The sequence below is a fragment of the Palaemon carinicauda genome, chromosome 30 (genome assembly GCF_036898095.1).
Source record: "Palaemon carinicauda isolate YSFRI2023 chromosome 30, ASM3689809v2, whole genome shotgun sequence".
In the NCBI taxonomy this organism is placed as follows: domain Eukaryota; kingdom Metazoa; phylum Arthropoda; class Malacostraca; order Decapoda; family Palaemonidae; genus Palaemon; species Palaemon carinicauda.
This window is the reverse complement of record NC_090754.1, coordinates 57485134-57497633: the sequence shown is the minus strand read 5'-3', so window position 1 is coordinate 57497633 and position 12500 is coordinate 57485134. Positions and strand designations below refer to the sequence as shown.

Below are 12500 nucleotides of genomic sequence, written 5' to 3'. Positions count from 1 at the left end.
TTGAAAGCATTAAAAAGGACCTTTGAAAACTCGAAATTTAGACTCTAGAATCGTGTCTCTAAAAAAAATCAACCGGTGGTTGTTACATCGTTTGGTACAAATTTTGCTAAAAAAAGAAAAAAAAATAATGATGATAATGCTGGAAGCAATGAATTCTCAACAAGAGAGAGAGAGAGAGAGAGAGAGAGAGAGAGAGAGAGAGAGAGTTGCACAGTACGAAAAAGAAAAATAATTGGAAAGTAATAAATGAAAAGAAAAAATTATAATATCGAATAAAATATATTAAGACGATAAATAGTAAATTTGACTAATGTTCCAATAGGGAAAGCACTACAGCACTGAAAGAGGAATCTAATAGTAATACTAATAAAATAGTAGACAATAAATAGTAAATTTAACTAATGTTCCCATAGGGAAAGCACATGATACTGAAAGAGAATTTTGAAAGTTGAAATACTATTGAAAATAGCAGGAAATACAATCATTCAGATGAGTTAGATTGAGACAGATAGATCAATAAGAAGTAAATTACGAAACAAGGCAAGCAAATTATAGGTACCAAGTTCAAATGTACTTTTACTACTGTATGCAATTATGGAGAATTTCATGAATTAAAAAAGCATTATGCAATTATAGAGAATTTCGTGAATCAAAAAAGCATTATGCAATTATAGAGAATTTCATGAATCAAAAAAGCATTATGCAATCATAGAGAATTTCATGAATCAAAAAAGCATTATGCAATTATAGAGAATTTCATGAATCAAAAAAGCATTATGCAATTATAGAGAATTTCATGAATCAAAAAAGCATTATGCAATTATAGAGAATTTCATGAATTAAAAAAAGGCATTATGCAATTATAGAGAATTTCATGAATTAAAAAAATTGTGCAATTATACAGAATTTCATGAATTAAAACAAAAACATTATGCAATTATAGAGAATTTCATGAATTAAAACAAAAGCATTATGCAATTATAGAGAATTTCATGAATTAAAACAAAAACATTATGCAATTATAGAGAATTTCATGAATTAAAAAAAAAATATGCAATTATAGAGAATTTCATGAATTAAAACAAAAGCATTATGCAATTATAGAGAATTTCATGAATTAAAACAAAAGCATTATGCAATTATAGAAAATTTCATGAATTAAAAAAAAGCATTATGCAATTATAGAGAATTTCATGAATAAAAGAAACATTATGCAATTATAGAGAATTTCATGAATTATAAAAACATTATGCAATTATAGAGAATTTCATGAATTAAAAAAAGGCATTATGCAATTATAGAGAATTTCATGAATAAAAAAAAACATTATGTAATTATTGAGAATTTCATGAATCATAAAAACATTATGCAATTATAGAGAATTTCATGAATTAAGAAAAAAAATTATGCAATAATAGAGAATTTCATGGATTAAAGAAAAACATTATGCAATTATACAGAATTTCATGAATTAAAAAAAAACATGCAAGTATAGAAAATTTCTTGAATTAAAAAAAAACACCATTGTGCAACTATAGAGAATTTCATGAAATAAAGCAAAAAATATTATGCAATTATAGAGATTTTCATGAACTAAAAAAAACCGTTATGCAATTATAGATTATTTCATGAATTAAGAGAAAATATACTCTCTGGACATTTTAAGTCTATTAAACAACAAAAAACAACAAAAAATGCAGCAGTTTTGAGTCCACTGCAGGACAAAGGCCTCAGACATTTCTTTATTCATGTCTGGTGTTTGGCCAGTTTTATCCTCACGCTAGCCAACTGTAGATCAGTGAAAGTGAGAAACTTGTGTGAGATCGCTCTTAGCAAACCAACCTAGTATGGGTGTCCCTGACTAGTACACCTCTGCTAATTATGGCGATACACAAACCCTTTCACCGCGTTAAGGTATTCCCATTCAAAGGAAAGTCTATGATACATTATATATTTAATTTAGTTATAGTTCTATGCTCTGTTTCATTTAAGTTTATGAGTAAGTAGATAAAGTAAATAACAGTAAAAATATATTAATACATTCCGTTTAACCCATAGATAAAAAGAGTAATTTTCTTTAATTTTACTTCAGTTATAGCATTGTACTGTTTTCATTAATACGTCAAATCATATTTTCCCTTATGTTTTAATTACCTCTGCCAACAAACCTGGAAGGAGGTTATGTTTTCACCCCTGTTTGTATTCGTTAGCGCATGTGTGTGTGTTTGTTTGTGAACAGCTTCCAGTCCACAATTTTGATCGTAGAATAATGAAACTTACATGGATTAACTATTATGTTAAAAGCTGAAAATTATCAAATTTTGGAAGGTCAAGGTCAAAGGTGAAGGTCACGGTCGAGCAAAATGTCCACTTCACGTAACCAGCCATAAGTTTGGACATCGTTGTCACAGACTTCAAACCTGGCTCATATTTGAGAGTATGTTAAGGTCAAAGGTCAAGGTCACAGTCAAGCAAAATGTCCAATTCATCAGCCATAAGTTTGGACATCGTTGTCACAGACTTCAAACCTGGCTCATATTTGAGAGTATGTTAAGGTCAAAGGTCAAGGTCACAGTCAAGCAAAATGTCCAATTCATCAGCCATAAGTTGGGACACCGTTGCCACAGACTTCAAACCTGGTTCATATTTGAGTGTATGTTAAGGTCAAAGGTCAAGGTCACAGTCAAGCAAAATGTCCAATTCATGTATTCAAACATAATTTTGGACATCGTTGTCACAGCCTTCAAACTTGGTTCATATTTGAATTTATGAAAATCCACTTCAATTAAGACATGTTAAGACCGAGAAATAAGCTGCTGTGGCGGAGGTCTGCTCACAACTGAGTACCCCTCTAGTTATTCTACTAGATTTGCAAGTCTTCAGAAAACCACCTGTCAAGCATTATGCCATCAATCATACGATTTTTTGCAAGTAATTCTATCTTTCCTCTCATTATTCCATTAACGGAGTCGATCAAGAAAATCATAACTGGTTGCAAAATTGAGTCTGAAGCAATTTCTAGTTTTTCTTATCAAAGGGTAGCTATTTTCAAATGCAAAATTGGAGGGTTTCTTTAAATGTACGTGGATGTCGATACATGTTTTGCATTTAATCTATCGAATGAATATGAAAGCTACTGTCTTATACGCACACACACACGCACATGATATATATATATATATATATATATATGTATATATATATATATATACATAGTATATAAATATATACATATATACACATATAAATACACATATACATACATACAGTATATATATATATATATATATATATATACATACATACAGTATATAAATATATACATATAATATATATATATATATATATATATATTTATATATATGTGTGCATGTGTATATATGTGTATGTGTCATTGTGTATTAGTGTGTAACCCAGCTTTAATTAGCTAGACTATCTAACCAACCCTACCGAAAACAGAAAAACCGAAATCTCTTTAGAAATGACCCAGAACTCAATTGTGCAACTGCTCGCGAAGCCCTTGGCAGAATTGGAAACACACTGACACACACGGCAAAGGACTTTAGTTGCTACCTACGAACTCAAATGAATTTCAAGTAAAAGCGAATTTGTAACAATAAAAAAAACCACCCCACCCCTATGACACACTTAACATCAGAACCGGTTACTGCCCTAGAAGTAATATATTAGATTTTTTTGTGCAGAATCCGGAGAACCTAAAAACCTGCTCGCCATAGTAGCGGGTGGGAGAAAGGACCGATTTGGAATGAGGTATAAAATGCCCTGCCAGCTATAGCTTGAGCATCACTTACGAACGACACCTTCTCTACGACACACCATGAACGCAAAGGTGAGAAATTTTGGAGTTTTCATGCCTTGAATCTCCTCGAATGTGATAAATTTTTCCTCTAAAAGGGACTTCAGATAGTCGCTGTGTTTTCAGTTTTAAAATCTGGTTCATCTCAGGTTTGTTTAACTGGCTGATGTACAGACTTGGTGGATTTTCTTGTAAAAGAAGACAAATACTTCGAAAATCGATGCTCTTGAAGTCTTTATTATTATTATTATTATTATTATTATTATTATTATTATTATTATTATTATTATTATTATTATTATTGCTAAAAAAAATCAAAATATGCAGTTTCTAATGCATAGAGAAAATCAGTTAATAAATGTAATACAGTTGTCCCCTGCTTTTCGTGGATTTTGCTGGTGAAATATCTAATAGCGAGTCAACTAAAAACCATCCGTCAATTATCATTATCATTATTATTATTATTATTATTATTATTATTATTATTATTATTATTATTATTATTATTATTATCATTATTATTATTATCACTAAAAAAATATAAGTATGCAGTTTCTAATGCATAGAAAAAATCAGTAATAAATGTAATACAGTTGTCCCCTGCTTTTCGTGGATTTGCTGGTGAAATATCTAATAGCGAGTCGACTGAAAACCATCCGTCAATACATTTAACTGTTATTATTATCATCATCATCATCGATATTATTATTGTTATTATTATTATTATTATTATTATTATTATTATTATTATTATTTCCACAGCTCTTGATTGCCTTGGGCCTGCTAGCTATGGCTGCAGCGGACACCCGCCCAATCTTCGACAACGAAGAAGATTCTGAGGTGAGACGATATTTCAAATAGAGAATTAATTTTGAATACCAGATACTTTGGCAAGACTCATTTGCTATGAAACTAATTTCCCTTCATTTTAAGGGTTCACATAACAAATCTGTTTACGAATGATATGTGTTTTTATAAGTTCAGTATACTATTTGTTAGTATATTTGCTTATGTCTGCAGATTGAATTCATTTTGACTCTTACTATTATTCTTTTCCAATGCTGGATATGTCAGTGGAGGGATTATATCTACCACTGAATACTTTAGTAAGCTATGTTTTTTAGGAATTCTATTTACTCGCGATGTTAACTGCAGACGAATATTCTAAAAATTCTAACTATTGAGAGGGTCATAATATTCAAGGTGTATATTTCCTAACAATATAATTCAAAAGATTCTTAATAGAACTTTTATTTTCAAATATAATAACTATTTTTATTTCTTAATTATATCATCCCACAGGAATCGTCTGAAGACTCTTAAATCTTATATAGTCTTCATATTAATTTTCTAATGATATCAATCCTGCAACAATCCTCAGAGGAATTCTAAATCTTGAAGTGGACTTCATGTTCATTTCCTAGCCATATCATCCTAATGTGAACCCTCAGAAGAGTCTTAAACTTAGCCAGTTTCCATATCTATTTCATAATATCACTCTCCACAGGATCCTCTGAAGAATTCTATAACTTTAACTGAATTTTCCTATTTCCTAACTCACAGCAATCCTCTGGAGACTTCTAAATCATATGGTGTATTTATATCAATTTCTTAATATCATCGCCGCTACAGGAATCTTTTGAAGTCTTATATCATGAGATGGACCTTTTATCTATATCCCAACTACATTATCCCCATAGAATTCCTCTAGAGAGTCTTGAATCTTATATAGTCTTTATATTTATTTCCTAATGACATCAATCCCTCAGGAATCCTCTGAAGAATTTTATATCTTCAAGTGGAATTTATAATCTACTGGCCAACTATAGTATACCACAAAGGAATCTTCTCAAGAGTCTTTTATATTTTATTTTCGAATCTATTTCTTAAAATAACACCTCACAGGAATCCTCTAAAGAGTACTTTCATCTCAAGGTAGTCTTTTTATCTATTCCCCAAATATATTACCACATCAGAGTAGTAAATTTTAAAGTACTCTTTATATATATTTCCTATCAATATCAACCTTACAGGATTCTTCCGAGAAATTTAATTTCATGATACTGTTGTGGTATCTATCATTCAAGCTTATCACTGCCATAGGATTCCTCTGAGAATTCCTGTATCTCAATGTAGGCTTTATCTTTATTTCCTAATAATATTAGCCCTTCACAAATCCTTTGAGTCGTCCTTCAAAGGATTCCTCTGAGGAGAATTTCGTCTTAATTTAGTCTTTATCTTTATTACCTAATAGTATTAGCCCCTCATAAATCCTCTAAGTCGTCCTACAAAGGGTCCCTCTGAAGAGTCCTTTATCTTAATGTAGTCTTTATCTTTATTTCCTAATAACATTTGCCCATCACAAATCCTTCGAATTGTCCTACAAAGGATTCATCCAATTAGTCCTATATCTCAATGTAATCTTTATCTTTATTTCCTAATGATATTAGCCCCTCCCAAATCCTTTAAAATCCTTCGCGTCGTCATACAAACGATTTCTCTGAGGAGTCCTATGTCTCAATGTAGTCTTTATCTCTTATTTCCCGGTAACATTAGCCCCACAGGAAACCTTTTTGGAGCCCTACTTTTTAATGTAATCTATACATCAGTTCTCTAAAGATATGATGTACAAAGGAATCACCTATGTATCCTATACCTCTCCGAAGCTTTGACATCTATTTCTTAACGTATTATCTCCAGGATTCATCCTCAGAGGAGTCATACGAATCCAGCGAAGCCAAATACAGCTTCACCTGGGCCGTGAGCGACGACTCCTCCAGCAACGAATTCGGGCAACAAGAAACTCGCGACGGAGACTACACCCAGGGGTCGTACTACGTCCAGCTCCCCGACGGTCGTGTGCAGAAGGTGTCCTATACGGTCGATGGTGACGACGGATACGTAGCCGAAGTCACCTACGAAGGAGATATCGAATCTGAGGAATCTGAATCCGAGGAATCGGACGAGTCAGATGAATGATTATGACGAAATGTATTTGTGTGAAAGTCATTTTTCAACGAAAGAAAATCTTGTTTTGTAGATTCTGTGAATCTAAATAATGTCTCTTGTTGTTGTTGTCGTCAATAAATCTCGAAATAAAAATTAAATATTTAATGTTGAGGTTCTTTTCCAATTTTTTTTAACCAAATGCTTCACATTTTATTCTCTTCGAAACTAGTTCATTAAATATTCTTGTCGTTTCGTGAAAGAAGTTCAAAAGAATTATAGATTCTTCTTCGTGTAATTCATTACATGAGATATTCTTTAGTGTCTCATATATGACATAGATTACACATAGACTTATGCAACTTAGATTTGTAATGATGACGCAACACCTTCCTTTTGGTTAATAATACAAAGGGATTTAAACCACAAGTCTGGATTTATGTACAACTTATGACAATTGGTGGATATAATTTGAATGTATCCTGAAATATTTCTGTGGTAGCCTATAAGGAACATCCATGCCTAGCAGTCATCTGGACGTGGGTTCGAGTTCCTTTCAACATGTATAGTTTCAAGTACTGTCTGCAACCTCATCATCCTTGTGAGCTAAGGATGGGGGTATAGGGGAGCCTATAGGTCTACCTGCTGAGTTAACAACAGCCATTGCCTATCTCTCCCTGTTCCCAGCTTGATGAAGAGAGGGCTTGGGCGCTGATCATATAGAATATATGGTCAGTCTCTAGGGCATTGTTCTATCCAATGCCTCAGCCATTCATGAGTGACATATAAACCATTTAAACCTCTAGGGTTGAGTAAGATCTTTAAAAGTCTATAGATTGCCTCAGAAGTCTGTCGACAGTTTTAACATCTCATTACGACTCCTGGAAGTCCGTCGACAATTTTAAGATCTCAGTAAGACTCCTGGAAGTCCGCCGACAATTTTAAGATCCCAGCACATATCCTGGAAGTCCGTCGATAGTTTTAAGATCTCATTACGACTCCTGGAAGTCTGTTGACAGTTTTAAGATCTCGGTACGGGCCCTGGAAGTCTGTCAACAGTTTTAAGATCCTAGTACGAGTCCTGGAAGTCCGTCGACAGTTTTAAGATATTGGTAAGAGGTCTGAAAGTCTATGAAGACTTAACTCCTAGAAGTACATTTTTAATCTTATACCTCAGTACGATTTCTGGATGTCCAGGAATATAATTTACTCCAAAATACGATTTCTAAAAGTTCAAAGAGGTACTCAAAATTTGGTATGACCTATGAAAAACCTACGAGGAATTGAAAGAGACTTAGAACCCGCATACGACCTCAGGAAGATAACTTATATGTTCATAACACTAGTACGATTCCATGGTCTTTTCTAATTGGATAAATTTATCCAATTGATTAATATAACTTGATCCGTAGAACTCTTCGAATAATATATATTATAGCTCATTAATAATACATCTAAAACCTTATTCAAAATACATTTCTTAGTTGAGATAACTTTCTAATGCAAGAAATTATTTCACAGTGGGAAGGGAAAGCATTTATATATACTTTTTTGTGACTTGGTCATAATATAAGTGGTTATGCCTTTCTCTTTAATCATTTTTCAATCCATGGAATACGTAACATTTCTCCGAAGCTTGACACACACACACACAAACACACACACACACACACACACATATATATATATATATATATATACATATATATATACATATATATATACATATATATATATAAATATATATACATAAATATACATATATATATAAATACATATATATATATATATATATATATATATATATACATACATTTACATAAATATACATATATATATGAATATATATACATATATATGAATATATATACATATATATATATATATATATATACACACATATATATCATATATATAATATATACCAGCTAATCGTGTCTTCAAACCTAGAATTAAATAAATGTACTTAATTTTTTTCTAGAAGTAGCAGAACCGCCCTTTCCTAGTTCACCCTTTTAACGCATAATTACAAGTAAAATACCACTTTCCACATTCTTTTGAGAAAGGCCTACGAAAGATCAAATATTAATCAGCACCTTCATATGAGATTTTGAGCCCCAACTCCTGTATTAAAAGATTAAATATTTTTTATCATACTTCAAATTTATTTCTACTTTTATATCTTCTTAAAATAATCGTGATTGCATCATATATAAAATCAGGTTTTATTTAAAGGTCAAACAGCTGTTAGGTAGAGCCCAGGGTATGTAGCTGACCTGGGGTCAAATATACAACAGCACGGTTCAGTGGGTTTGGCTACTTTGAAATTGGTAGAACTTATGGTGAACTTTAATTTTTATGACTGTTTTCTTACTAGTTCGTTTTAAGTGGCTATTTATTATTATTATTATTATTATTATTATATTATTATTATTATTATTATTATTATTATGAACTCAACATATTGATAATAATAATAATGATAATAATAATAATAATAATAATAATAATAATAATAATAATAATAATAATAATAATAATAATAATAATAATAATAATAATAATAATAATGTTTGACATAAATGACATTTATTAAGAATTATCTAAAAAAGAGAGAAAAATAATAACCCCCCCCCCCAAAAAAAAAAAACCGGAATAGCTTGAACGTTTCCTCGGGCCTGAACAGGAAAAAGGGTACGATGAAGTTGCCCATGCCATCGGCCTCAGCTTAAAATTAAAACCTTACAATAAAAAAAGAAGAAAAAGAATTTGATAAAGCTATTACTAACGACAAATAATTGCTTTCATGGGCAGGTTTTTGCCCACGTTCAGGTACTGTGATGAACAGACAGGAATGAACAGACAGGGATGAACGGCTCGAAATGAACAGACAGGAATGAACAGACTGGAATTAACGGATCCCAATGAACAGACAGGAATGGACAGACCAAAATCAACAGACAGTGAAGAACAGACCCAGATGAACGGGACAGGAATGAACAGATCCAGGTGAACAGACTGGAATGGACAGACCCAAATCAATAGACAGAGATGAACAGATTCATTTGAATAGGCAGGACCCAAATCAACATACAGTGATGAATAGATCCAGTTGAATTGGTAAGATTGAACAGACCCAAATGACAGTAATGAATGGACCCAAATGAACAGACAGGAATGAACAGACCTAAATGAACAATCCCTCATGAACTGGCCCCAATGGACAGACCCAGTTTATGATAGTAATCGTGCCTTGTTAACAGGGCTCCACCCAACAGGCAAAAATGACCTTTAGACGTGTTGGACTATGCGCCCAGGGTCATGAACAAAAAAATGAAAACTCTCTCTCTCTCTCTCTCTCTCTCTCTCTCTCTCTCTCTCTCTCTCTCTCGTATTTTAGTTAAAATCTTTCTCTTTCTTCTACTCATATCTTTACAATTATTTTTGCTTATATTTCGTAAAGGCAATATCTATTCTCTCTCTCTCTCTCTCTCTCTCTCTCTCTCTCTCTCTCTCTCTCTGAGGGACCTGGGGAACCCAAACATAAAATAAGGCAATAAGGTAAGGCTCTCTTTCTCTAGCTCTTCTACTAATTTCCTTACATTTACATATGCTTTTATTTCGTACAAAAGTGAATCTCTCTCTCTCTCTCTCTCTCTCTCTCTCTCTCTCTCTCTCTCTCTTCCACGAAAAGAATGATAAACTGATCTAGAATTTACATCTGGGAAAAAATATTGCAAAATAATAAAAAAAAATACCGGAAGAGAAATATTAAATTTCTTAACACAATTACGAAATCTTCATAAGAAATCATCAATTAGACACAAGATTGAATAAAAAATTTACTTTTGCACCCAAAGTTCTCCTATAAAATTCCAACTATGAGAATTGATAATCATTACTTTTTAAAAAAGTACTATGAGAGGCCTTACTTTAAAATAAAAGTACTATGAGAAGCATTACCTTTAAAGAGTACTAAAATATTTCATGTCATTGTATTACATTATAAGATCCTGAATGACATTCTAAATGTCTTTAAGATCTTTAGATTTTCTTACAATCATAATATAAGATCCTCAGGTCTTAGGAGAATCATTACTATAAAGGAACTTTAATAGGATTGAGAAGAAACTAATTTATAAGCGCTACTTGGCAGCCATTCCTACTAGCCTGGTATTACATTATAAGATCCTAAATGCCATTCTAAATGCCTTCGAGATCTTTAGATTTTCTTAAAATCGTATTATAAGATCCTCAGATCTAAGGAGAATCGTTACCTTACAAGAACTTTAGTAGGATTGAAAAGAAACTAATTTAAAAGTGCTACTTGGCAACTATCCCTACTAGCCTGGTATTACATTATAAGATCCTAAATGACATTCTAAATAACTGAGTTCTTCAGATCTTACAATCATATTATAAGATCCTCAGGTCTTAAGAGAATCATTACTATAAAATAACTTTAATAGGATTGAAAAGAAACTAATTTATAAGCGCTATCTGGCAATTATTCCTACTACCCTGGTATTACATTATAAGATCCTAAATGCCATTCTAAACGCCTTTGAGATCTTTAGATCTTCGGAAAATCATATTATAAGATCCTCAGGTCTTAGGAGAATCATTACAATAAAATAACTTTAATAGGTTTGAAAAGAAACTAATTTAAAAGCGATACTTGGCAACTATTCCTACTAGCCCGGTATTACATTATAAGATCCTAAATGACATTCCAAATGCCTTCGAGATCTTTAGATCTTCTTACAATCATATTATAAGATCCTCAAGTCTTAGGAGAATCATTACCATAAAATAACTTTACTAGGATTGAAAAGAAACTAATTTATAGGCGCTATCTGGCAACTATTCCTACTAGCCTGATCGTATCCAGTGGAAAAACCTTCCAGGAACCTTGAACTTGTCTTCGCAAATGACATTCTAAATGCCTTTGAGATCTTTAGATCTTCGGAAAATCATATTATAAGATCCTCAGGTCTTAGGAGAATCATTCCTATAAAATAACTTTAATAGGATTGAAAAGAAACTAATTTAAAAGCAGTACTTGGCAACTATTCCCACTAGCCTGGCATTACATTATAAGATCCTAAATGCCATTCTAAATGCCTTTGCGATCTTTAAATATCCGGAAAATCATATCATAAGATCCTCAGGTCTTAGGAGAATCATTACTATAAAATAACTTCAAAAGGATTGAAAAGAAACTAATTTACAAGCGCTATCTGGCAACTATTCCTACTAGCCTGGTATTACAATATAAGATCCTTAATGAAATTCTAAATGACTGAGATCTTCAGATCTTCTTACAATCATATTATAAGATCCACGGGTCTTAGGAAAATCATTACTATAAAAGATCTTCAGTAGGATTGAAAAGAAACTGATTTAAAGGCGCTACTTGGCAACTAATCCTACTAGCCTGGCATCACATTATAAGATCCTTAATGACATTCTAAATGCCTTTGAGATCTTTAGATCTTCGGAAAATCATATTATAAGATCCTCAGATCTTAGGAGAATCATGACTATAAAATAACATTAATAGGATTGAAAGGAAACTAATTTATAAGGACTACTTGGCAATTATTCCTACTAGCCTGATCGTATCCAGTGGAAAAACCTTCCAGGAACCTTGAACTTGTCTTCGCAAATGACATTCTAAATGCCTTTGAGATCTATAGATCTTCTTACAAGCATAATATAAGATCCTCAGGTCTTA

At 32.0% G+C, this 12500-nt stretch overlaps 2 protein-coding genes across 2 annotated transcripts in view; one reads left to right on the top strand and one right to left on the bottom strand.

The window, feature by feature from the left end:
* LOC137623191 (pro-resilin-like) overlaps positions 1–12500 on the bottom strand; it is a 76568-nt gene that overhangs the window by 44231 nt on the left and 19837 nt on the right. The window lies entirely within an intron of this gene.
* LOC137623803 (cuticle protein 7-like) lies at positions 4584–6925 on the top strand. Its single transcript, XM_068354618.1, has 2 exons — positions 4584–4657; positions 6518–6925. Exons 1-2 carry the CDS (start codon positions 4607–4609, stop codon positions 6794–6796), a joined length of 330 nt encoding a protein of 109 aa, XP_068210719.1. The 5' UTR covers positions 4584–4606; the 3' UTR covers positions 6797–6925.